General features: G+C 51.8%; 1 protein-coding gene across 14 annotated transcripts in view; it reads right to left on the reverse strand.

Moving 5' to 3' along the window:
• Positions 1-7555: 7555 nt before the first annotated feature.
• DIP2A (DIP2 acetate--CoA ligase A) overlaps positions 7556-24604 on the reverse strand; it is a 112063-nt gene continuing 95014 nt past the window's right edge. For 8 of the 14 annotated variants that reach the window (XM_051859505.3, XM_051859506.3, XM_070071723.2 and 5 more), the window contains 14 exons: positions 23697-23820; positions 21223-21344; positions 20979-21090; positions 19880-19989; positions 19312-19442; positions 18847-19015; positions 18456-18626; positions 17553-17582; positions 16653-16714; positions 15861-15918; positions 12823-12897; positions 11694-11868; positions 9897-10020; positions 7556-9371 (listed from right to left, as the gene is read on the reverse strand). In XM_051859505.3, coding sequence (XP_051715465.1) covers positions 9119-9371; positions 9897-10020; positions 11694-11868; positions 12823-12897; positions 15861-15918; positions 16653-16714; positions 17553-17582; positions 18456-18626; positions 18847-19015; positions 19312-19442; positions 19880-19989; positions 20979-21090; positions 21223-21344; positions 23697-23820 — 1716 coding nt within the window. In that variant the 3' untranslated portion in view covers positions 7556-9118. Of the gene's footprint in view, positions 9372-9896; positions 10021-11693; positions 11869-12822; positions 12898-15860; positions 15919-16652; positions 16715-17552; positions 17583-18455; positions 18627-18846; positions 19016-19311; positions 19443-19879; positions 19990-20978; positions 21091-21222; positions 21345-23324; positions 23476-23696; positions 23821-24604 lie in introns of those variants that run through there. The other 6 variants (XM_051859509.3, XM_089330395.1, XM_070071724.2 and 3 more) reach the window with 2 other exon arrangements.

Consider the following 24604-nt stretch of genomic DNA (forward strand, 5'->3'; position numbering starts at 1 on the left):
ACTGAGAGACCTTCCTGATCTCTCAAGTGTAACTCTCTTAGTTAAACTTGGGTAGCGTGCTTACTGCTACTGTCTCACAAAATTCTTTCTTGTGTGCATACAAGAACCTCTGAGCAGGAACTTTGTCAGACTGGATATCCCTCTTGGCCACAGCAGAAAGGGTTATCCTGGGGAACTTTCCTTGAGGGGAGGGCTGAGTCTACTTATAAAGTAATGGGGGTCTGGGCAGGACTTGGTCATGTAAAATACTGGGCTGCAGCACCAGCACTATGGTGCCATATGGACGCTGGTTCAAGTCCTGACAGTGGAAGATGGCCCAAGTCCTTGCAGCCCTACACCTGGGAGACCTAGAGGAAGCTCCTGGCTTCAAACTGACCCAGCTCCAGTCATTGGGGCCATTTGGGGGGTGAACCAGCAGATGGAAGATCTCTCTCTCTCCCTCCCTCTCCCTCCCCCCTCCCCCCTTCCCTCCTCCCTCCTTTTTTCTCCCTCATGCCTCTCTGTAACGCTGTCAAGTAAAATAGATAAATCTATAAATAATAAACTATAAATAATAAATATAAAGAAATAAACTATAAATAAATAGTTATTGTGTTAGGTAGGAAGTCAGAAATTAGCCTCCATGTGTGTGTGTTTGTATGTGTTTGTGTGTGTATGTGTGTGTTTGTGTGTGTGTGAGGGGCCTAAGGAAAACAAAGCTTCTGCAGAAAGGATATGTCCCAGAAGCATGTATTGGAAGCAGCCTGGGATCTTACAGGACAAAGTCCCGCCCCATACCCTGGCAACTTTACAGGTGGTCCCAGCCTCCCCCCAGGAAAAGCTCCCCAGGAGAATCCTCTTTGCCCAGCACCAAATGGGTTACCCAGCATAACAACATTGCGCTTCAGTGCCTTCCCCAGGGAAGGTACCCTAGGGGAGAGCGCTGCCAGATGGGCTGCCCAGTCTGATAACACTGAGTAGCAAAACCCTGGGAAGAATGGTACCTGATTCACAGAGAGCAAACCCTCTGTCAGAAGGAGGAAGGGAAGGAGAAGTGAGAAGTACTGGACCTCATTCCCTTAAAAACCCCAGTATAAGTGTAAACTGGGCACTCACTCTCAGATTCCGTCTGGAGAGGCAGCCATCCATTCTGATGGATGCCCTACCCCATTAAACCTTGCTACCTCATTTACCAAGGTAAGACAAGAACCTATTCCACTCCTGTCCACTGACAGTTTGGGTATGAGTAGGACTTTGTAGTGTAAAATGCTGGCCTGCTACCAAGCTTGCTTCTGAGGCTACTGCATTCCTTTCTGTAGGTGCTTTGTTTTCCTTATGCCATTTCACACGATAAGCTAATTCCTATCTTCCTAACTTGAACAACAGTTGTCCTTTAAATATATTTTTTATTTCTGTAAAGATAGTAATTTAAGTCTTTTCTTTTTGTCTTGGTCAATCTTGCTAAAGCTTTGTCTATTTCACTGATTTTCAGTTTTTTGTTTCATTGTTTTCTTTTCTCTATTTCATTAATTTTCACTCTGGAATTTATTGTTGTATTTATTCTGATTGCTTTGGATTTCTGTGTTCCTCTTTGATATCTTAAGGTGCATTGTAAGGTTGTTGACAGGAGATCTTTAGTCCATGTCTTTCCTTTAAATCAACATTTGTTTTAAATAGCCCTGTAATTGAGTGCATATACATTTATTATAGTCACATCTTCCTGTTGAATTGATCCCTTAATCATTTCATAGTGATCTTCTGTGTCTCTTTTAACAGTTTTTATGTTAAAGGTCATTTTGTCTAGTATTAACATGGCTACACCTGCTCATTTTTGCATTCCATTAGCATAAAATACCTTTTTCCTTCCTTTGAGTCTGCGTGTATCTTCATTGGTGAGGTGTGTTTCTTGTAGGCAGCAAATAGATGGGTCTTGTTTTATTAATCTATTTAGCCAGCCTGTATCTTTTAATTGGAGAATTTTAAGTCACTTACATTCAAGGTTATTATTGATAAGTAATTACTTCATCTTGCCATTTTTCTATAAATCTTCCTTTTTTTTTTTTTTTTTTTTTGACAGGCAGAGTGGACAGTGAGAGAGAGAGACAGAGAGAAAGGTCTTCCTTTGCCGTTGGTTCACCCTCCAATGGCCGCCGCGGCCAGCGCGCTGCGGCCGGCACACCACGCTGATCCGATGGCAGGAGCCAGGAGCCAGGTGCTTTTCCTGGTCTCCCATGGGGTGCAGGGCCCAAGCACCTGGGCCATCCTCCACTGCACTCCCTGGCCACAGCAGAGGGCTGGCCTGGAAGAGGGGCAACCGGGACAGAATCCGGCGCCCCAACCAGGACTAGAACCCGGTGTGCCGGCACCACTAGGCAGAGGATTAGCCTAGTGAGCCGCGGCGCCGGCCCTATAAATCTTCCTAAAGATTGCTTTGGATTTCTTTTGTTCTTTTACTGGTAGATTTTCTGCCTTCACATTTTTTCATAATGATGACTATCTTTCTGTGATTTTGTATGTAGTACATCCTTAAGCATATTTTGTAAGGCTGGAGGAGTGGTGTTTGTCATAGAAGGTCTTTATTTCACTTTAATTCATAAATGAGAGCTTTGCAGTTTACAGTATTCTTGTCTGACAGTTTTTTTTCTCTTAAGACTTGGACTATTTCTCTCCATTCTCTGCTAGCCTGTAGGGTTTCTGATGAGAATTCAGCCAAGAGTCTAATTGGAGATCTTCTGAAAGTAACCTGGCATTTCTCTTGTGCACATTTTAGAATCTTTATGTTTTACTGTTGAAAATTTGAATACAATATGTTGGTCAAAATCTTTTCTGGTCATGTGTATCTAGGAGTTCTGTGTGCTTCCTGTAGTTGGATGTCCCTTTCTCCAAATTAGGGAAGTTTTCTGAAGTTATTTCACTGAATAGACTTTCTAATCCATTGTCTCTTTCCATACCTTCAGAAACTCCTTAGACTTGTGTGTTGGGTCATTTGATAGTATCCCAACAATGTTTTTAGTTTTTCTAATTTTTTTGCTTGATTGAGAAATTGGAATTCCAAAGATTTGTCTTCTTGCTTGAATATTCTTTCTTCTGCCTGAGCAAGTCTGTGGCTAAGGCTTTTCACTATGTTTTTTATTTGATCTATTGAGCTCTTCATTTCTAATATTTCAATTTGACTTCTCTTCAAAATCTCAAATCTCACGGGAGAATTTTTCTGCATGTCATGTATGGATTTCTTTAACTCATGAATTTGCTTTTGAGTAATCCTATATTAATCTTCTGAATTCCTCTTTGGGCATTTCATCAATCTCTTCGTTTTCACATTCCAATATTGAAGTGTTGTTGTGTTCCTTTGTGGGGGGTCATATGGGTCTTCCTTATTCTTGTTTCTTAAATTTCCACATTTTTTTATTTTTTTTAACTTTTATTTAATGAATATAAATTTCCAAAGTACAGCTTATGGATTACAATGGCTTTTCCCTCCCATAACTTTCCTCCCATCTGCAACCCTCCCCTCTCCCGCTCCCTCTCCCTTTCCATTCACATCAAGATTAATTTTCAATTATCTTTATATACAGATTAATTTAGCATATATTAAGCAAAGCTTTCAACAGTTTGCACCCACACAGAAACACAAAGTGAAAATACTGTTTGAGTACTAGTTATAGCATTAATTCACATTGTACAACACATTAAGGACAGAGATCCTACATGAGAAGTGCAGTGACTCCTGTTGTTGACTTAACAAATTGACACTTTGGTTTATGGCGTCAGTAATCACCCTAGGCTCTTGTCATGAGTTGCCAAGGCTATGGAAGCCTTTTGGGTTCGCCGACTTTGATCTTACTCCGACAGGGTCATAGTCAAAGTGGAAGTTCTCCCTTCAGAGAAAGGTACCTCCTTCTTTGATGACCTGTTCTTTCCACTGGGATCTCACTTGCAGAGATCTTTCATTTAGGGTTTTTTTCTTTTCTCTTTCTCTTTCTCTCTTTCTCTTCTCTTCTCTTCTCTTCTCTTCTCTTCTTTTTTTTTTTTTGCCACAGTGTCTTGGCTTTCCATGCCTGAAATACTCTCATGGGCTCTTCAGCCAGATCTGAATGCTTTAAGGGCTGATTCTGAGGCCAGAGAGATGTTTAGGACATCTGCCATTCTATGAGTCTGTTGTGTATCCCGCTTCCCATGTTGGATTGTTCTCTCCCTTTTTTATTCTATCAGTTAGTATTAGCATACACTAGTCTTGTTTATGTGATCCCTTTGACTCTTAATCCTATCATTATGATCAATTGTGAACAGAAATTGATCACTTGGACTAGTGAGATGGCATTGGTACATGCCACCTTGATGGGACTGAATTGGAATCCCCTGGCACGTTTCTAACTCTACCATTTGGGGAAAGTCCGATTGAGCATGTCCGAAACTGTATATCTCTTCCCTCTCTTGTTCACATTTATTTTTAAACATTTGTGGAGATACTTGTTGGTTTTTCCCTCTGATGGTTTTTATATTTGAGCTGTTCCTCTGTGGCTTAGTGGACTGTCTGCTCCTTTAGTAAATACCCAGAGGTGTGTGCTGGGTGTGGCTAGGGAGCTGTGGTCAGTGCTCTAGGATGGGGCAAGTATCTAGAGTGACACCCAAGTTGGGTGTGGTAGAGGTCCTCTGTTGTCAGCAAGGAAAAAGATATGATCATCTCTGTTGGCGTAATCACTCTCACCAGCTCTCTTCCAAGGTGATCAGTGTCCTGGTTTAGCCCACATTGGATGCAACACTCAACCACGCTGCCACGTGAACCACAAAGGATCTGTGTCATCCTCATTTGAACACAGATGCTGCTGCAGTGACCCATCCCAGGCAGCTGGGGAGCTCTGAGACTTTGATACTGCACATAGTGATTGACCAGAGACCCAGATGTACCCTATGCCTATCGTGCAGAGTTCCCACAGTCTCAGCACACAGCATTTCACAGTCACAGGGTGCCTATCTGCCCCAGCTAGCCTACCCCACCCTCCCAGCCAGATTCAAATTGAGTGGGAAATTGAGTGGGAAATTTCCCCTAAAACCCCTGGATCATACACATGCACAAGAGCTACCACAGCTGTTACTCATTTCAAAATGGTGGCTTCCCCACCAGTTGCCAGCCCACACAAGTGCCACCACAGTTGCTACTGATTTCAAAATGGGGCCTTCTCCCCACCTGTTGCCGGGTGTGTGCACCCACGCTGCTGCAGCCACTACTAATATCAAAACGGCACCCTCTCCCAGCCAGCTGCTGGGCACCTTTGTGGGGCTATGGGGAGAGAGAAATGTGCCATTTTGCTGGGTCAGGTGGGTATCCTGTCCCTCTTAGTGCTAAGGCTGGACTCAAAGACTGTGGTCTGCCAGGCTCTCTCTCCGATTCAATAACCACTGGCCCTCATGTGGGGTGCAGTGTCACAGGCAGTGGACTTGACCCACTGTGTCACAATACCAGCCACAGTGCTGTCACTCTAAATTCCCTGAAAGTCACTTAAGCCAGATGTAAAGTTCTCAAAAACAGGGGCAGGGTGCAACAGTGGTATTTGGAGGACAGGATCCTTTTTGCCTGTGCTAGCTCTGGCAGGCTGTGTGCAGACTGCTCCAAGCACATGTACACACCTGCCTGCCATGGAGCTAGGGGGCTGGGGTAACTGTTACTGTGTGAGTTGAAACTGACACCTCCAAGCCTTCCCTTGGAAGTTACAAGACTTACAAATAGACTGGAATTCCAAGAGTTTGCATCAAACTCTGTCAGTGCAATTGCTGTCTAGGTGGGGAGAGAGATTCCTGGTGCATCCCCCTCTGTCATCTTCCCAGAATCCTCTTCCTTCCCTACTTTAATGTAGAGTAAGCGCTAAAATCGCCTTCCACTTAGGGCACAGCAGTCTGCAGAGGAGCACGGGGAGCTCCTGCAGATCTGGGCACCCACCCTGGGGTGTGGTGGTGGCTGTTCCTCTGCGCTCTCCTCTGCTCAGAGCTGCATCTGGCCCCTCATGCGCCTCTGCCAGCTCGTGGGTGGAGTCTGTGGTGAACACTCACAATATTTTGCCTTTCATTTGTTTTGAGAAACTGGAGACTCGAGTACCGCACTTAGCAGGCATTTCAAACTAGTAATATCCTCTTAATTTCCCACCTTGCACTGCCCCAGGCAAAAACCCCAGCAATCCTTCTGAAGTATCTCATGGGCTCATGTGGAAGTGTTCCCTCATTAAACCCCTGAAGATCGAGTTAGAAGCAGGAAGAGCAGGGTGAGGATGAAGGAAGACTGGCTTTCACACCAGCCGCAGGGAGTGAGGGGTGGGTGAGGGATGAAAAAACAATCAGTTTTTGAGTTTTTGCACAGTTACCTTTTGAAAGAATTCTCCATTACTGAAATTGAACACAACAGAGGGTGAATGCCACACACAATCATAACACTCTGAAAAAGAGAGACTGTATCTTCCATGAAGTTTTAAGACCCAAGCTCATGTAAAATGATCTCAGACAGAAAGTGAAAGCTGATTTCTCCCTTTCTGTACACAGCAGATAACACGCACAAGATTCACTGACGAGGTTTACTGTCAGAGAGGGACAGAGGAGCCAGCAGCTCTTTTCCTGCTCCCTTTAGAACAGTCTGGAAGGCACCAAGGCTGGCCTGAGGCAGGAACTGAGCAAACCTCAGCCACGTGCTGCTTACTGGCCTGTGATAAACATTTCAATAGAACAGTTTTGAAATTAAGTCCTTTGTATTCATAATCTGAAATTAAGAGCAGTATTTTATTTACTTTATGTGTATAAAGTAAATAAAAACATTTCAAAAACAACCCGAATTAAAAAAATTTTTTTTAAATCTTAGAAAATAGAATCCAGCTACCAATGGCTCTTTTTCAATAGGAAAAGTATGAACTACATGGAGGTTCTGATTCTTAACAGGAAATGGCTCCTACAAATCAGTAAGAAAAAACTGAGAAGGATAAGAATTACCAACCAGAACAGAATACAGCAAATGAGAAATAAACATTACCATAAACACACACTCAGCATATCTGCCCATCACACTCAGAGAGCTCACTGCTGGTGCCGTTGGGCACCGCAAGGAAGGCTCTGCCACACTGCCCTTCCACCCAAAGCACCCACCTGGCATGGACTCTGCCTGTGAGGGAAGAGCCAGAGGCTGCCGTCTTGATCAGGCAAGTGTGAACACGGGTGGGGGTGGGGCAACTGGCTGACGTAGCAGTAAATGCTACATGTAGTCCTAGCGTCCCATGTGAGTCATTGAAAAATGTAGAATATATGTAATAGATTTAAAAGTCTGTAATTTATTAAATATAAAAGCAGATTATAAAATAAGTATATGATCCTGTTTTTGTAAAAAATGAAAGAAATCCCTGAGATTTATGTCAAATACTAATGCTGCTATTACTCAGAGGTAGGATTATAGATTTTAATCTCTACTTTACACTTGGGTGCTTTCTAGATTTTATGCTATAAGCATTAATGTTTTAATTTTTCAGAAAAAAATGCATAATAAAATACATCCTATTTTGGATAATTTAAAAAACCTTTTCACACATTTCAAAATGCAGAATTACAAAATCAATAACTTTTATTAACACGATATAAAAATTTTTAGTGTGATATACAGAATTCCCAGAGAGCAATTCTAAAACATTTTAATGCATTTAAAAAATCTTAATTTACAAGATACCTTGTTTTACTGCCACTGACCTTTTAATACAAAAAATTTGTTTTTGCTGTAAAACTACATTAGGGTTGGGGTTAGGTAGTTCTCTTCCCTTCATTCTATCATGAGGAATGTTCTTTAGTCTCCTGCTAAGACCTTTGTACTTCAGACACGAAGTTACACAGGTTCTGTATGTAACTATGACAGGATGACTAGGGTTCTGGTACGGTGCAACCAGCTACACCACAGGCAAACAGGGCTGCTGTGTGCGCTGCCCTCTCTGGTTAGGGAGGGCAGGCCCTTTGCAGAGAACTAGACACAGCTTTGTGAGGCACTGATCCAGGCTGTGGATGTGGAAAAGCCTGGTTGTCTTTCTGAAGCATGCATAATGCATAAACTTTCCCACCCTAATCCCACAAAAACCCAATAGGGTCTTAACACACTCTTAATTAGTTATATAAAAATAATCTCTAGGTTCGTGCTTGACTTCAAATTCTCAGAAGTATCTAAAAGAGCTTACATTCTCCTCTTTGACTTAGGTTCAATATTAGATCACTCATTTTAATCAGACTAAGTCAGTTGAAAATGTTTGGCCAAATTTTGTAGGCATAGAACTCAAAACACAAAAGCTGGTGACAGTGTAACCATCTCCACCTTTGAGGAAGGTCACGGCCATCACACCACACCTTGACTGTATGCAGGACACTCACCGGACAGCACCATGGACACAAAGCTTTAGACTTTGCACCACTGCTTCCCAGTCTGTTGACTTGTAATGAAATAATTCAGTACACTTCTATGAAAAGAATATAATAACGTTATGAAAAGAATATAATAACGTTATGAAAACCAGCACTTTAACTCGTGTGAAGTTACACGCCTGAAAAGTGATCACACTGAATGCTGGTTTATCTTTCTAAGTGTTAGCAACAACAACAATCAGACAACTGGGCACTCGGGTTTCAAGAAAGAAACCAGCAGAGGAAGTGCTGCGTGGCCAAGGTGTGGGCACACTCCCTTTCTTTGAGCACTGCTGGGCGGGGTGGGGGGGAGCCTTAGAGTGCTCTCCAGGATAAACTCTTTACATGACCTTGTCACTTAAAGTGGGCATAAGTCATCAAATTTTAACAATCAGGAACTAGATTTTGAGCCTAAAAGTGCAAACTTGCAGTACAGCAGAGAACAGCTGCAGTGTCTGCGACTCTCATGATCCACACCAGGCCTTTCCTAGCCTCTCTTTCCACACCAGGCCTTTCCTAGTCACTATCTGTTAAGATATGGGCATCTGCTTTCCAGTACATTTCTTGGAATAATTCAGTGCTTCTAAACTGAGAGTGGGAAGTGTTGAGGGGGATGTGCGGGCTGCTGTGAAGACTGGGCCCCTCCTCCCCGTGGCAGCTCTGCAGCGCCCCCACCTGCACGTGACTCCCAGCACGCTCACTGGGCAGCTGGGCAGGCACACCATGTTCACATGTTGTAGGCCACGTAGATCGGGTCCAGCTGGTCGGCCAGGAAGCCATCCCGCAGGTGCATGCGCTGCTTCTCGCCACGAGAGTTGATGGGGATCACGCCCGGGTCCACAAGGACCACCACACCCACCACCAGGTAGTGCTCCTCCAGCACCACATTGGTCACCAGTGCCACCAGGTCCAGCGCATCCTGCTCCAGGCCGTCCAGCTCCACCACCACCACCAGCAGGTTGGTCCAGGTGAACACGGCACTGTGGGGAAACAGACGGTCACTCTGATGGCACAGGTGCTGGGCCAATGGGCACTTAGGGAAGGGTGACCAAAAAAGAATTGGTGCCCGCTCATGAACGTGACACCACTGCTAGCACCACTCACTACCAGGCGAGGCTTCCTGCCTCACAGGAGTGTCTGCACTAATTAACGTTCCTGCTCAGGGGTGTGGCACCACTGCTGTTGACAGCCGCGCCTGTCCCTACAAAGTGAAGAACGTAGGAGCCACAACCATGTAAGTCAAGAAAATCACATTAAAAGTAGAAGCACTTCAGGGTGAAGGCTGTCGGGATCTTAGATTTTGCCAGTGCACTTGGGAACAGTCTCTGCCCCACACAGACGGGGAGTGTGCCCTGGTGCGGTTTGTGGAGATGCATCCAGGGGGAGAAGGACCCTCCTGCAGAGTGAGCACATCCGGCTCTTCCAGGAACCAGGTCAACTGTGCAGAGTGCTGGCTCTGCCCCAGCCCGCGCGTGGTGCAGGCCCCGCCCCTCAGCCGCTCTCACCACTCGGCGATGCTCCTGTGTGCTCGGATCACAGATGTCTCGATGTCGATGGGGTGGTAGCGCATACCTCTCAGCTCCAGCGTTTCATCCAGAGACCCAACCACATACAGCGCATCGTGTGGCTCTGTGGACAGCACACGTGTGCACACTCAGGTACATCGTGTGGCTCTGTGGACGGCACACGTGTGCACACAGGTGCATCGTGTGGCTCTGTGGACGGCACACGTGTGCACACTCAGGTGCATCGTGTGGCTCTGTGGACGGCACACGTGTGCACACTCAGGTGCATCGTGTGGCTCTGTGGATGGCACACGTGTGCACACTCAGGTAGCGCCCGCGTGAACACCCAGCCATCTGCCATGTGAGCCCCACTGGGCGCTCTCTGATATGGGCAGCTTGACTCAAATACCACGTGTTACATGTGTCCCATGCAGACAGCTCAGCCTGTGGCAAAGTTGCGGCCACACATGAACACACCTCCGGAAGTAAAAGACCATCGACAGAGGTTTGTCTGCCGGCTTGCTGTGGTGACATGGGCTTGTGTGGGGAGGGGCTACACATGCGGCTGAACTGGGCTGGGAAGGCTGACTCCACCTGGGGAGAAGCCTGGCGGCCCAGTCATCAGCCATCTCCTCTGCACCACCACACGCAGCACAGCCAGGGCCCGGCATCAACCATCTCCTCTGCACCACCACACGCAGCACAGCCAGGGCCCGGCATCAACCATCTCCTCTGCACCACCACACGCAGCACAGCCAGGGCCCGGCATCAACCATCTCCTCTGCACCACCACACGCAGCACAGCCAGGGCCCGGCATCAACCATCTCCTCTGCACCACCACACGCAGCACAGCCAGGGCCCAGTCATCAACCATCTCCTCTGCACCACCACACGCAGCACAGCCAGGGCCCAGTCATCAACCATCTCCTCTGCACCACCACACGCAGCACAGCCAGGGCCCGGCATCAGCCATCTCCTCTGCACCACCACACGCAGCACAGCCAGGGCCCAGTCATCAACCATCTCCTCTGCACCACCACACGCAGCACAGCCAGGGCCCGGCATCAGCCATCTCCTCTGCACCACCACACGCAGCACAGCCAGGGCCCAGTCATCAACCATCTCCTCTGCACCACCACACGCAGCACAGCCAGGGCCCGGCATCAACCATCTCCTCTGCACCACCACACGCAGCACAGCCAGGGCCCAGTCATCAACCATCTCCTCTGCACCACCACACGCAGCACAGCCAGGGCCCGGCATCAGCCATCTCCTCTGCACCACCACACGCAGCACAGCCAGGGCCCGGCATCAGCCATCTCCTCTGCACCACCACACGCAGCACAGCCAGGGCCCAGTCATCAACCATCTCCTCTGCACCACCACACGCAGCACAGCCAGGGCCCGGCATCAACCATCTCCTCTGCACCACCACACGCAGCACAGCCAGGGCCCAGTCATCAACCATCTCCTCTGCACCACCACACGCAGCACAGCCAGGGCCCGGCATCAACCATCTCCTCTGCACCACCACACGCAGCACAGCCAGGGCCCGGCATCAACCATCTCCTCTGCACCACCACACGCAGCACAGCCAGGGCCCGGCATCAGCCATCTCCTCTGCACCACCACACGCAGCACAGCCAGGGCCCGGTGGCAGCAAGGGGTAGCCTCAGGACAACAGCAATTCTCAGCGAAAGCAGCCATCAGAGTCGGTGGCAGCCACAATACAGAGGAGGAGCCCTGCAGCTCCAGGGGTTCTCAGGGCTCACAGGGACGCCGCCACGACCCCTCACCTCCACTGGCATCAGTGAGCTCCGTTCTCCGAAGGAAGCCAAGGTAGCCAGTCCGTGCCCAAATGGTCTGGCTGTCTCCAAAGCTCAGCCGGGCACTGAAGTGGTCGGCATGGAGGGCCTCCTCCCCATAGATGGTGTAGTACCCGGTGGCATTGTGGGGGCTGCTCACCCAGATCTAGGGGACCAGACGACAGGAATGGGACACATCACAAGCTGTTGAGGACAAATTCTGTCAGCAGACACCCACTGGCCAAGAATAACCTCAAGAAACTGACCATGGGATTCAGTTTCAGAGCCCCTAATTTTGTGAGCCCAGTTAAACAATTTCTCTCTCCTCAAAAAACTCTTCTTCCCCCCACTGACGTTGCAGGCATATGCGGTGTGTGCAGACAGAACCCAGGCTGCTCACGGCAAGCCACTGCTGACCAGCAGGGAGAGCGAGGAGCAGTCTCAGCTTCCACAACAGGGACCAAGGACACAGTGCAGGCCACCCGCTCACACTGGGGCCGCATGAACTGAGGTCTGTCCAGCGCACAGCCCAGCCCCCACACTTGCTGCTACTGCTCCCAGATGGCCTCAGCCGGCAGCTTCTGAAAGGAGGGGGTGGCCAGGAGAGGTTCCCCTGAATGCCTGGGACCACCGTCTCTGAGGGGCACATGGCTGAGGGAGCGCCACTCATACCATCTACCCTCAGGACTGGGCCCCCCAGCATGGTTCACTGGAAGCCCCCAGACTGACTTCACAGCACAGATGCCTGGCAGGGGTCCACACTTCATGGTACTGCACTGGCCCTGAGCCCCCTCTGGGTCTACACTCCACTCAACGCAGGAGCTGCTCTTCAAGGAGCAGCTGTTTGCCACATGCTGTGGGTCCCTGTGTGCCTCCTCCAGCTTCCTAGGGGCCTCTGCCAGGAGTGACCGGAAGAGCTGGTCCCACAGCACTTGAGGGCCTACAGAAAGGCCAGCCTAGGGGCATGGCATTCACTGAGGAAAAAAGCTAAATGGATTCTGGAATACTGTGACCCCAGCGGGTTTAAGATCTCCACACCTGGGGCAGCAAAGGGTGAAGGTGGTGAGCTGAGAGCTCTGGCCCCTCCCCAGGTGCCCAGCCTCAGCCTGGCCTGGCTCACCTCTCCCAGGTGCGAGTCCCCGAGGGGCCCTTTGGTCTCGGTGTGTGCAATGATGACTTTCACTCCAGGGAGGATCTGGAAGAGAAAGCAGTGTCCCTTGTCGAAGGAAACAAGACACAAGACCTCTTGATTCATGACGCTAAAAACAGTATCCCACCCTATCCTGATCCTGAGTGACTTCTTCCTGCGGCTGCAACCCCCTCAGCCGAGGCAGGACGTGACTGGGACCACTGGTGCCTGTACTCTCCCAGGGCCCAAGGGCACTGACAGTGTGAATCTCAGTGCAGGCAGGAGAGGGCAAAGGCCATAGGAGGGGCTGGCGCCTGCAGTGCCGGCATCCCATGTGGGCGCTGGTTTGAGTCCCAGCTGCTCCACTTCCGATGCAGCTCTCTGCTGTGGCCTGGGAAAACAGTAGAAGATGGTCCAAGTCCTTGGGCCCCCGCACCCACGTGGGAGACTCGGAAGAAGCTCCTGGCTTCAGATCGGTGCAGCTCCAGCCGTTGTGGCCAATTGGAGCAGATGATAGACCCCTTTCTCTCTCCCTGCCTCTGCTTCTCTGTAATTCTGCCTTTCAAATAAATAAATAAAATCTTTAAAAAAAAAAAAAAAAAAAAGGCAGGCAGCAGCTCCTCGTTGGTGCCAGGCCCTCCCTACACCCTGCCCTGCTGGGACTGCAGTTTTCCTTGGATGCTCCTGGAGTCTTCACCTTCTCCCTGTGTGATCCCATAAACCCCCACGCCAGGGATTTCCTTCCAGAACATAAATGCATCAGACCCAATTTACTGTGGTATCACACAGGAGAGGGCTAAAAAGTTCAACGAAAAAGACTACAACCCAGCCATATAGTGCTGTAAAGAAACAGGCAGGAAAAGGCACCTCTCTGGGGATGGCAATAGGGTGTGGTGGGTTAAACCAATGCCTGCAACACTGGCATCCAGTGTGGGCACTGGTTCAAGTCCCAGCTTGTCCATCTCAAGTACAGCTCCCTGCTAATGTGCCCAGGAAAAGCAGTGGAAGATGGCCCAAGTGCTTGGGCCCTTGCACCCACGTGGGAGACCTGGATGAAACTCCAGGCTTCTGGTTTCAGCTTGGCCCAGTCTCAGCTGATACAGCCATTTGGGGAGTGAATCAGCAGACAGAAGACCTCTCCCTGTCTTCCCTCCTCCTCCCGTAAATCTACCTTTTAAATAAATAAATAAATATTTAAAAAAAAAAAAACAAACACCATCTGAGGACCAATGACACAGGGAAGACTTGGTGTACAGAAAGGACCAGGAACAACCATGCAGAGTGGGCACTCCAGCTGAGACATGCAGATGGGACATGCCACACATGGGCTATCTCATTACATGGTTTTTTAAAGTTTATGTATTTACTTGAAAGGCAGAGTTAGAGACAGGCAGATACATGGGCATCCATCTGCTTGTTTACTCCCCAAATGGCCTCAATGGCGGGAACTGGGCCAGTTTGAAGCCAGGAGCTTCATCCAAGTCTGAATGTAGCATGTTCACCCATGTGGGTGCAGGGGCCCATACACTTGAACCATCTTCCATTGCTTTCCCAGGCACATCAGCAAGGAGTTGGACTGGAAGTGGAACAGCTGGGACTCGAACCGGCGCCCATAAGGGATGCCAGCATCACAGGCATCGGCTTTACCTGCTATACTCCACAGTGCAGGCCACATCCCGCTACAGTTACTTGATTCAAATTTCGGCTAGACTGCTTCCTAGGGTAACTTTACTTATGTATTTAATAAATATTTACTTGCCTATTTCAACGGGAAGAAGAAACATAGCTTGTGCACACTGGTTTTCTCCCCAGATGCCTAAGCCTGGAACACAATCCAGATCTCCCATGTGGTGGCAGGGACCCAAGTATTTGACCTATCATCTGCTTCTTCCCAGGGCACACGTAGCAGAAAGCTGGAATTGGGAGCGGAGTCAGGACTCAAACCCAGGAACTCCAATATGGGATGGGGGCATCCAGGACACCACCGTAACAGCTAGGCCTAACCTTGGCTCCTAGACTAACTTTATAAAGGGGAACTGAGTTTCTCAATACCTTCCCAGCAAGCTCATCTATCCATCCACTTACCCACCCACCCACGCGTTCACTCACCCATCCGTCCATCCGTTCTTCCTGCTCACTCCCAACCCCTCTGCAGCCACCGCGGTCTCCCTGTGACTCCCACCCAGGACCTCTGCCATAGCTACGCCTTCTGCCCCACCTTGCAGGAACCTGCATGCTGGTCACCATGTGGCCTGGCTCTGCCCATCTCTGGCCACCTCCCTGCCTCCTTGAGAGTGGCTGTGCCATTGCAGTGAGCAGATGGTGGTGGCTGAGCTGTTTCTTGCCTCTGGGGTTGTGAAGGGGTTGCGGGTTCTCATCTAGACTGGGCACACAGGGCTGCACTCACACCGCCAGCCCTACATTCTCATCAGGCCATGGGCATTTTCCTCCTTCCTCTGAAATTTCCTTGGTGCTGGGGATACCTTCTTCCCTGTGCCGACATTGCTGACCCCTCGGATGGTTCAGTTTCTACCTGGGTGTCCACAAGCAGGCTCACTGCTGCTTCCCACCCCCAAGCAGCCAATGGGGTGCTCCCCAGGCTTGGATGGCAAACCCCGACATGGGGTCCAGGTTGTCACCTCTTGCCCAAGGACCTGGGGGGTTTCTTTGTTGCTGCATCCTTTTCTGGGGCCAAGTTCTTCCTATTCCAATCCAGGTCCTGTTGCCTTTGGCTCTGGATACGTGGAAGGGCCAGGCGCCTTGCTTTTGGCAGTCCCCAGAGGCCTTGCACTTGCCCAACGAGAGCTGCTTCTGTTTCTAAACTTGAATTTTCCCTTTCTTGGTTTTGAGCTCCTGCTTAACCTAGCTCTGACCTTTGTCTGCAGCATGGGAGGGACGAGGCCTCTGTAGCCACTCGAGTCAGTGGTGCCCACTGGGAGAGCTGCAGCCCCCAGCCCTCCCCCACACGGACCCTGAGGACAGAAAGGATCAGACTCATCACAGGATGTGGAAGCCCCAGCTTCTACTACCTTTCCAGATTCCATCAGTGGCAGGCTATGTGGAGAACCCCGTTCCACCAAACGTACTCTAAAAATTAACAAGAAAAAAGTTTCAGAATAAAATTGCTACCCAGACGGTTACTTCTAAAAAGACAAACCAGGAGGCCTCTGAGCCAACAGTCACTGAGAGTTGTCTGTCAGCTTCTCGATAATGCCACCCTGGGCAGCCAGAGTGTGGACGCCGTACATGTACTCCACGGGCTGCATCTGCTCAGAGCAGCAGCTTGTGTGTCTTTGAGGTCATCCAGAAGACCGGCTGGCTCCTGGTACCCAGGGGCTGCACCTACTGTTTGCACCAGGACCACAACCTGGATCTGAGTTTCAGAGCTGGGAGGGACCCTGAACTCAAACACCTGTGAGCAAACTGGCGGCCACACTGGGGCCTCAGATACATGTTCTGGCATGAAAACAGGCTGACGCTAAAACAGTGCTGGGCAACAAAGTCCTTGCAGCACTCATGTGTCTTGTTGGGCCTGTTTTCCCACCCTGCTTGGTTGTATGATGGATAAAGGGACACACACTGCAGCTGCCGACACAGTGGTCCACAGAGACAGGAGCCCAAGCTGCCTGCTGTGGCCCAGGCCTCCATGCAGATGGCCCCTGCCTCAGCCAACCCAACATCCTGGTGTGCCAGTGGGGGGCCATCCTGCCATGGCCAGCTGCCCACTAAGGTCTGGGGCCCTGGAGGGGCAGTCAGCATGGACCATAATTGTGTCCTTTGGCCACTGGGTGTGGATGGGGCCGTGCAGGCCAGGACATTACCTGTCATGGCGCAGAGCCCGCATGTCCACATACACGGTTGTAGGGTCTGGGCCAGCTGTGCCCTGGAAGGAGGCAGCAGAGAAATTTCTGTTCAGGACCCTGATACTCCTCTCAGGTTCACAGCACAGCTGTGTGGCAGCCCCTCCCAGGCCTCAAGGGATGCTCAGGAGGACAGTAGCACTGCCCCGAGAAGCAAGTCTGCCCAGGGGCTCAGGGTCCCTGCTGTCCATCCACACACCCACACCAGTAGGCTTGAGTGACGGACTGAACACTGAATGGAAATGTCCAGTCATACAGCTTCACATGCCAGTTCCAGCCACTCTGTATTCCTACTAGGCTCCACTCTGTGGCAGATACCATCATGGTTGGGAGCACCTCTAATGAAGTTGCAAGCTGTCAGGGCTGGACCAGGCCTCTCACCAGGGCCCAGGCACAGCTGAGTCTCGGGCTAATGAGTTGAATGACTTTCCTCCTGACTTGTAAATCTTATATCTGATGTGGTTCTAGGTAAGCACGATACGGGCTGTTTTGTCAGGTAAGGAACATCCCATTAAATGAGCACTCCGATCAGCATCGCTCGCTGAGTCACGCCCTAGACCACACACCCTTGTCCTGTGCCCTGAAACCAAAACACAAACCTCTGCTCTGGGACTGAACGGGTCCCTCCTCCCAAGGCGTTATTAAGAACATTACAGATTTTTGAAAATAAATTTAATTTTGGTTATAAAGGAGCTTTTATAGTATGTCAAATAACATCCACCATGGACAAAGACAGCAGAAGAAACGTATTCCTTTGGAATTCACAAGATTCACAAGAACGTCACATGAGGTTGGGGGGGGGGGGAGCTGCACAGAAGCATCAAGGAGGCAAGGAGGTTGAGGTCAAGGTCTAGGTCATACCTGCTCAGCCAGCTTTCCCAGCCTGTTGGGCTGACAGAGGCAAGGAGGCCAGCAGAGGGAGACAGGGAGGAGACAGCCACAGGAAACAAACAGAAGGCCACAGGCCACATGAGAAACACACGTTAAGAGAGCAGAAGGTATCACTGTATCTTAAGGAGCAAACAATATCCCTGAGGATGTGTGCCACCACACATGGCGTCCGGGTGCTGACAGACAGGAGAGTCCCCCCAGACTCCGAGACAGAGCCTGGCGTTCACTTGTACCCTGTCCGACGCCCAGTCACACAGCTGCGACAGGAAGGGACTTGAGGACAGAAAGGCTGGGAAAGCAGAACGAGGTCGCTTCCAGTGTGGTTCCCGCACCTGGGGCCCAGCACTGGGACGGCGGAACCCGCAGCTGCCCCTGCCCCAGCTGTGCTCTGGGACTCCCAGCTGCCTTTTCTGCCCGGGTGTTCCTGCACTGCGGGTGAGAAAAGCACCATCATGTGGGGTGTCTAATAAGCAATTTGGTTTGAAGGCATTTACGCGAAGTGAAACTGGGACACTCGTACAAAACCTGGGTACCAGAAACACCGGCCTCCCCTGCTGAGACCACGACTGCCCTCTGGGGCCACGACAAGTTCTCATTTAATCACGCTTGGACTTTCTTCAAACAGTAAGGGCACACTTTTACAGCTGGCTGCCTGTCATATCCAACTCAGAGGCGCGGTAACAGGCACCATCCAAAATAAGCTGCTTTTCTTCCCAGGAACCCCTACTCCTCAACAAGTCAGGATCACTACAAACCTGCTGTCTCCCAAAGCGGAAGCCTCAGGTGCAGAGGAAACACCCGGGGCTCAGGGACGCGGCTGCACCTCAAGCGCACCTGCGGGAAGCTCTGGCACCCCAGGGCGCAGCGCCCTACCTGGAGGCAGATGGCCACGTTGACCCTGCACCCGAACGTGGTGCTCACGGCGCGGGCAGGTAGCCCCAGGTCCTTGAAGAGCTTGGAGAAGGACTGTGTCAACGCCACACGGGGCCGCTCCTCAGCCACCACCATGCAGGTGCGCACGCACGACAGGTTCACGCCCTTCATCTGCAGATGGGCAGGGAGGGGCCCTGAGCAGGGGCTGCATCTGTGGCAGGAGGCAGGGCAGGCACACACCGGAAGGTGCTGTCCACCCTGCCCCAGTCCTCTTCTCTCTGGCCAGGCCTGCTCATGTGTCAGGTGTCCGGGTCCTCCCCTCCCACCCCGTGTGCTGATGGGAAGCAAGGCTACGCACACAGAGCTGGCAGTGTGAGCCCGTGGCACTCACCCTGAGCACAGCTGTCTGCGCACCCAGCCCCTTGGTGCACATCTCCATCACCGAGTAGGAGCAGAAGGTGACACGCGCCTTGTACTGGCTGACGGCCGACAGCCACAGGGACACGTTGCTCTCCAGCTCCAGCGGGGGGACAAGCACTGACTGGTGTCCTGAGTAGACACTGCAGGAGGGTTCTCAGCTGGGAGGGGCGCAGGATTGGGTTCTCTCCTCCCCACCCCCCAGGACTACTTCTGGACCAGGACCCCCCTTCGCTAGCACTTGAAATCAAGTAGGTCCCCCCAGTTACTACCAAAGGGCAGGGTTTGAATTTAAGGAAAAGTGTTTTCACTGTCTTACTCATCTCCAGGATTCAACTCTACCCCACTTCATCCCCAACTGAACTCACTGGCAGGTGCGCTGTAAGCCTCCGGGAAAGGTAAGGCCCCCAGACTGCAGCAGGGGCACCTGGCCACTCACCTGCACAGGCACCACAGGGCAAAGCCCAGTCCGCAGTAGGGGTCGAGGCAGATGGCAATCTGCCGTGAGGGGTACAGCTCACACTGCAGCTTTATAGAGCGGCACAAGGCACTGGTGGCTGCATGTGACATCTTAGGGGCAAAAGGAGAGATCTGTTAGGTGAGTGAAGGAAGGAGGGGAGTGGCAACCTCTGCCGCCCACAGGGCCCTGTAGCTCCAAACTCGAATATCGTATTTGCTTCCTTAAAAGGTGCTGGTTCAAATCCCTGTATAACCTGAGTAACACCCAGGAAATGGCACTAAAAATCTTTGAAACAAAATTTCAGCAGAGAGGAGAATATTCACTGAACTCTTGGCTCCCAAGTCCAGACATCACCACAGAACACCCAAACACACATCGTTCCCAGCCCATCTAATACTCACTGGGGCTCACTGGATCTACACAAGCTTCAAGCAACAACACCATTGGCTCTGAGTGCTGGATCAGGAGGTCCCAACCCGAGCCCTTTCAGTCCACTCCCTCATGTTCCCAGGGCTGAGGCAGACAGGGGCTTACTCAAAGAACCTACCTTCACTCCCGCTAATATCCCAGTGGTTGACACACTGAAGTCCAAATACGCGAGCACGTCTGGGGAAGGGGGTCTGAAAATGCTAGCTACCTTCTTCTTCGGCATGTCATCTGTCAGACAGACACCAGTGTGTCAGTATTCCCACACTCTGAGCAAGCTCAAAGCCTCGGCCCTCAAGGCAGGATGACATATGATCATGCTGGGGGGTCCTGGAGAGAGCAGGCCGCCGTGCACGGGAACAGCTGAGGGACAGTGGGGTGAGGTGGGCAACAGGCCCTGAAAGATGCACAGAACTCACTGTGTTGCCATGTGACCAAGGTCAGAGGACTAAGGACTCTGACCACAGCAAGGGCAGTTACAGATGGGATCCAGGCTGCCACTGTCTCCAGGTACAACTGGACACAGGCTAATAAAGACAGACTCCCCTTTGGAGTGTGTCTGTGAGATGCTTGGCCCAAGCCCACCCCTCAGCAGCTGTCTGGCGCCATTATGGGTACCAGGCATGTGGCTGTGGATAACAGTGGCCCTGGCCTGTGCTCAGGACAGCACTGTGCCCCAGGGGTGTTACTGCAGAGGAGGGACCTTGGTCTGCCCTGTGGCCAGTGCTGAGAGCTGGCAGGTGCTCTGGGGTTGAGCATCTTGGGCTGGATGGGCAACTTTCACATCCAGCAGGGGATGGGGCTCAGCTGGTCCCCCAAGCACTGTGGGGCAAAGCAGCATTCGCCCAGGATGGCACGAGGGGTGGGGTACATGATGGGAGCTCGTCACCAGGACCAGCAGAAGGCCTCAGACAACTGCCACCCACGGTGCCTGCAGGAGAAGGCACCAGTGCCACTCGCAGGCTTGGCGAGGAAACAGGAGTTCCCACAGGCAGATGGGAAATGCTGGCCGCAGACAGGGACCCGCACTCGCCCACGCCAGGAGACCCCGCCACGGCTGAGACAGCAAGGCAGGAAGTCTGATCATTCTCCCAGGCAGCAGCCTTCTCGCTCTGTCTACTCTCCTCTAACCTAACATTCATTCTTGGATGGCAAACCACGTAGCCCCCGCCACAAAGGACAGGGGTTCATCCCGCTGGGCAGCTGCTCAGGACACATACCTGTGTCCAGAATGGTTGGCCAGGTTCTGATGTCCATGGCAGCGGCAGCTTCCTTGGACCTAAGCAGCCGTGTGATGGCCTGCGTGGTGAGGACGCATGCAGACTTGCTGACCTGCATGGCAGAGGGCCCATCCTGAGTGAGCTGTGGTGCCTCTCCTGTGCCCTGAGCTGCAGAGGTGACTGCAAGGAGGGGCCACAGTGTCCCATGGGAGACCCCATCCCACCCGTGAGGCTTAGCACACACCTCCACGATCATCCTGACAGTGGGAAGTGTGGTGCCGAGGTTCTGGGGGTGTGGGGGCCGCACGGTGACCGGCACGCATCCACAGTAGAGGCACCCATAGAAGGCAGCGATGAGGTCCACCCCTGGGGAGAGTATCAGATGGTCAGTGCATCGGAGCGTGGCTCTCCGCATCCAGGGCCAAGGTAAGGACGGCCAGCAAAGTCTACAAAGAGGAAGGAGAACACCGGCTTCGCCGTGATACAGTCACAAGTGACTCCAAACTCAAGGCAAGTTTACTGAACCCAGCGCTTCCAGTGCGGGCACAAAGCAGCCTGACCGCCGGAGGTGGCCCCTCACCCTGGAGGGCCGGCAGCAAGAGGAGTTACAGAGGCAGAGGACCAGTGCTGGCTCCTATGAACTCAGCTCCAGGCTCCATGGTGTTACCACGAGGTGGCGGGGTCTGCACACAAAGACCCCCAGAGGAGAAGCTTTGCAAGGGCCCCATGTGAGCACACACCGGGCACAGCTGCCTCCAGGTGGTGAGACTTGGGCGGAGGTGTGAGGGACCTGGGGTGGAAGGGGCTGGCATTGGCCTGGGCCATCCCACCGCCTCACCCACACCAGGCCAGCACTCTCGCAGCTTCCTATGGCCTTAAAACTCCCCGTGGTTAAACCTGCTTTCCTGTCCTGAGCTCTTCTGAATGGAGAACTCTGGTTTCTTCTGCGTTGTTCCAGAGCTGCTGTGGGATCACACAGGGCCCTGGGGACACCAGCCTCCATGTTGTTTTGATTCCAGACTCAGAAGAGGTGTGAGCATTGGGCTCAGCAGTGAAGAAGCGGTTTGGAAGGTCCACACTCCCCATCAGCGTGCCTGCACTCAAGTCTTAGCTCCACTCTCTGCATTCAAGCCTCAGTAGACCCCGCAAGGCAGTGGGTGATGGCTCAAGTAGTTGGGTCCCTTCCACCCATGGGGGAGACCCAAAACAAGATTTTGGCTGCCAGCCAGGGCTTGGCCCAACCCTGGTTGTTGCAGGTATCTGGGGAGTACACCAATGGACAGAATATCTGTTTCTCTGCCTTTCAAATAAAACAAAAATAAAAATGTAAGTAAATATGCAATGTACAGCATTCACATGAGAGAGCCACTTACAGCTCTCCCAACACAATCCCAGTGGCCAGGTCCCCGCCTCAGGAACTGGGCGCCCAGCCACAAGACGCAGGACTCAGCAGGCAGCACGCAGGCAGGCGTGCTCTCCCCCGCGTACCTCGACAGAGACTGTCATCAGCAGCTCTCTCTGGAGCGTCAGAGCTCAGGGATCCGATCCTGGCACTCCCTGTGGGCTGTACTCCAGCAGCTGCCTGTGTGGGCTCTACAGAATGCTGGTTCTTAACCCCTGGGTCACACTCACAGATGAAAAGTCCTGGATTCTCCCCCGAGGAGACGCACAATACCCCCACCTGTGCCCACCCAAAAACATCTGCACCCACCCAGGGCGTGCCAGGCCTCCAGCGGGGCCATGACCTCCTGCCATTACATTCTCCACTGTGGGAAAGTCTTTAAAATGCTAATTTTCTTTTCTCATTAAAAATTTTGTATAAATAGCATCTGATGTAACAAAAAGCAGAGTCATCTGAGGCCCCTAACCCAGCACAGGTTCTCAGCCGTCAAGATTCGATCATTCACTTCATGACTTTTCACTTACTCATTCTTACTTTGGCAACAGTGACATCATTCAGTACACATCGTACTTCCCATTTCGAACCTGGATCTTCTCCCAGGCTACCGCTGTGCAATCACAAGCCTAGGTGGCACTGTGCATGCCGATCTACTCTGCCTGTGGCCCCGAGGAGAAGCCACCCTCCGTCCCCAGTGTGCAGCGTTCTAGACAGGGTCCTCTGCAGGTCAGAGTGCATTGCAGCTTCCAGGAGTTACACTTGCAGTTGGTTCACTGGGACAGCAGGGTGTGCACTGGACGTGTGGTTGTTTAGGGAGTGAGCAGCAGGTGAGAGCACAGGGAGTCACAGCCCCCACTGACAACAGAAGCCACCTGGGGTCCTGGGAATGCTGCACAGGAAGTGGGATCAGGCCAACGAGTGATACAGATACCCTGCCCTGTCCTGAAGACTCGGGACTCCGGGGTGAGAAACAGGAGATTTCTCGAGGAGGCGGAGTGAGTACCCTGGATCTGAATGGATGGGACAGTATGAATTCGTGAGCACAGCATCTCTGAGGAGCGACGACTGCGTCTATTGATCACCACTCGCGCGGCTCACCTGAAAGACCAACAACAGGCAGCCCAGCTTGCCCAGTGCCAAAACTTGCTCTGGAAAATCAGAACCAGGCTCCTGGGTACCCCAGGTCTGGGTGCAAGGCGGTAGCACAGGAAGAGAATGAAGTCCCAGTCCACCCTGAACGCAAGAAAGCCGCCAAGGGCAGAGGCCAGGCGTGCTGAAGAACGTGCACCTCGCCGGGCACTCCCTGATGGCAAGCTTACCTGGGGGGTAGACCAGAGCCACGTGGTCCCCAACACGCAGCCTTCCCTTCTCCATCAGGGCGGCAGCCACCCTCTCAGCCCGCTTGTGCAGCTGGACACAGGTTGCTGTGCTAGTGACCGTGCCCTAGGGGAGCAATCACCAGGTCATCACGTGCCAGTGGGTACAAGCAGAATGCAAGGCACACGTCTGTCTTCCCAGCAGCCTGCCTTCCCCAGCAGCAGCGGACAGACAGCTAAAGAAACACTGTTGCCTTTCTGAGAAAACACTTCAAGTGTAACCATGCTGTAAGAACATGATGAGCACTCAAGTTCATGCCAGCTGACTGTGCTTTGCTGCGTTGTCTGAATTCCCCTTCTTAGAGGAAGTCATCCGAATGACACCTGAAGGCACCTGCGAATCACTCCAATGCCACCCCCTTCCCCACAAGTAGCCATGATCTTCATCAGAAAAACAGGCAAAGGAGTGACAAGCAATAAGCAAAGCTTCTGACTTGGACTACTTCGTGTTCAGGCAGGGCCTACGTCCCCTGGCAACCTGCTCCCTCGGAGGCACCCTCTGCACGGCATCTCCTTGGTGCCCCAGCTCATTCCTTCACCATTTCCGGGGACAGGCCCTGGGCTGTGACCAACACAGAAACCCCTCCCTCCACTCTGAATTCACCTTCCTACCCCAGGCTGAGCAGCCTCACAGCTCATCATTAGAGAATGGAAAGTGCAGCCTGGCCCAACTCACAACAAAACTACAGGCCAGATGAGCCCACTATCATCCACCTCCCCTCAATGGTGGCTTCTGCCACGGCAGACCACGGAAGAGACCAGCCAGCACACCGGCTCGTCATCCAGCTGGACCCCAGGAACCACCCTCAGGGGCCTTGCTAGAACGAGAGGCCGTCCACGCTGCAGCAGCC

Source organism: Oryctolagus cuniculus, chromosome 4 (genome assembly GCF_051225735.1).
Source record: "Oryctolagus cuniculus isolate XC-2025 breed Fujian yellow rabbit chromosome 4, ASM5122573v1, whole genome shotgun sequence".
Lineage (NCBI taxonomy): Eukaryota > Metazoa > Chordata > Mammalia > Lagomorpha > Leporidae > Oryctolagus > Oryctolagus cuniculus.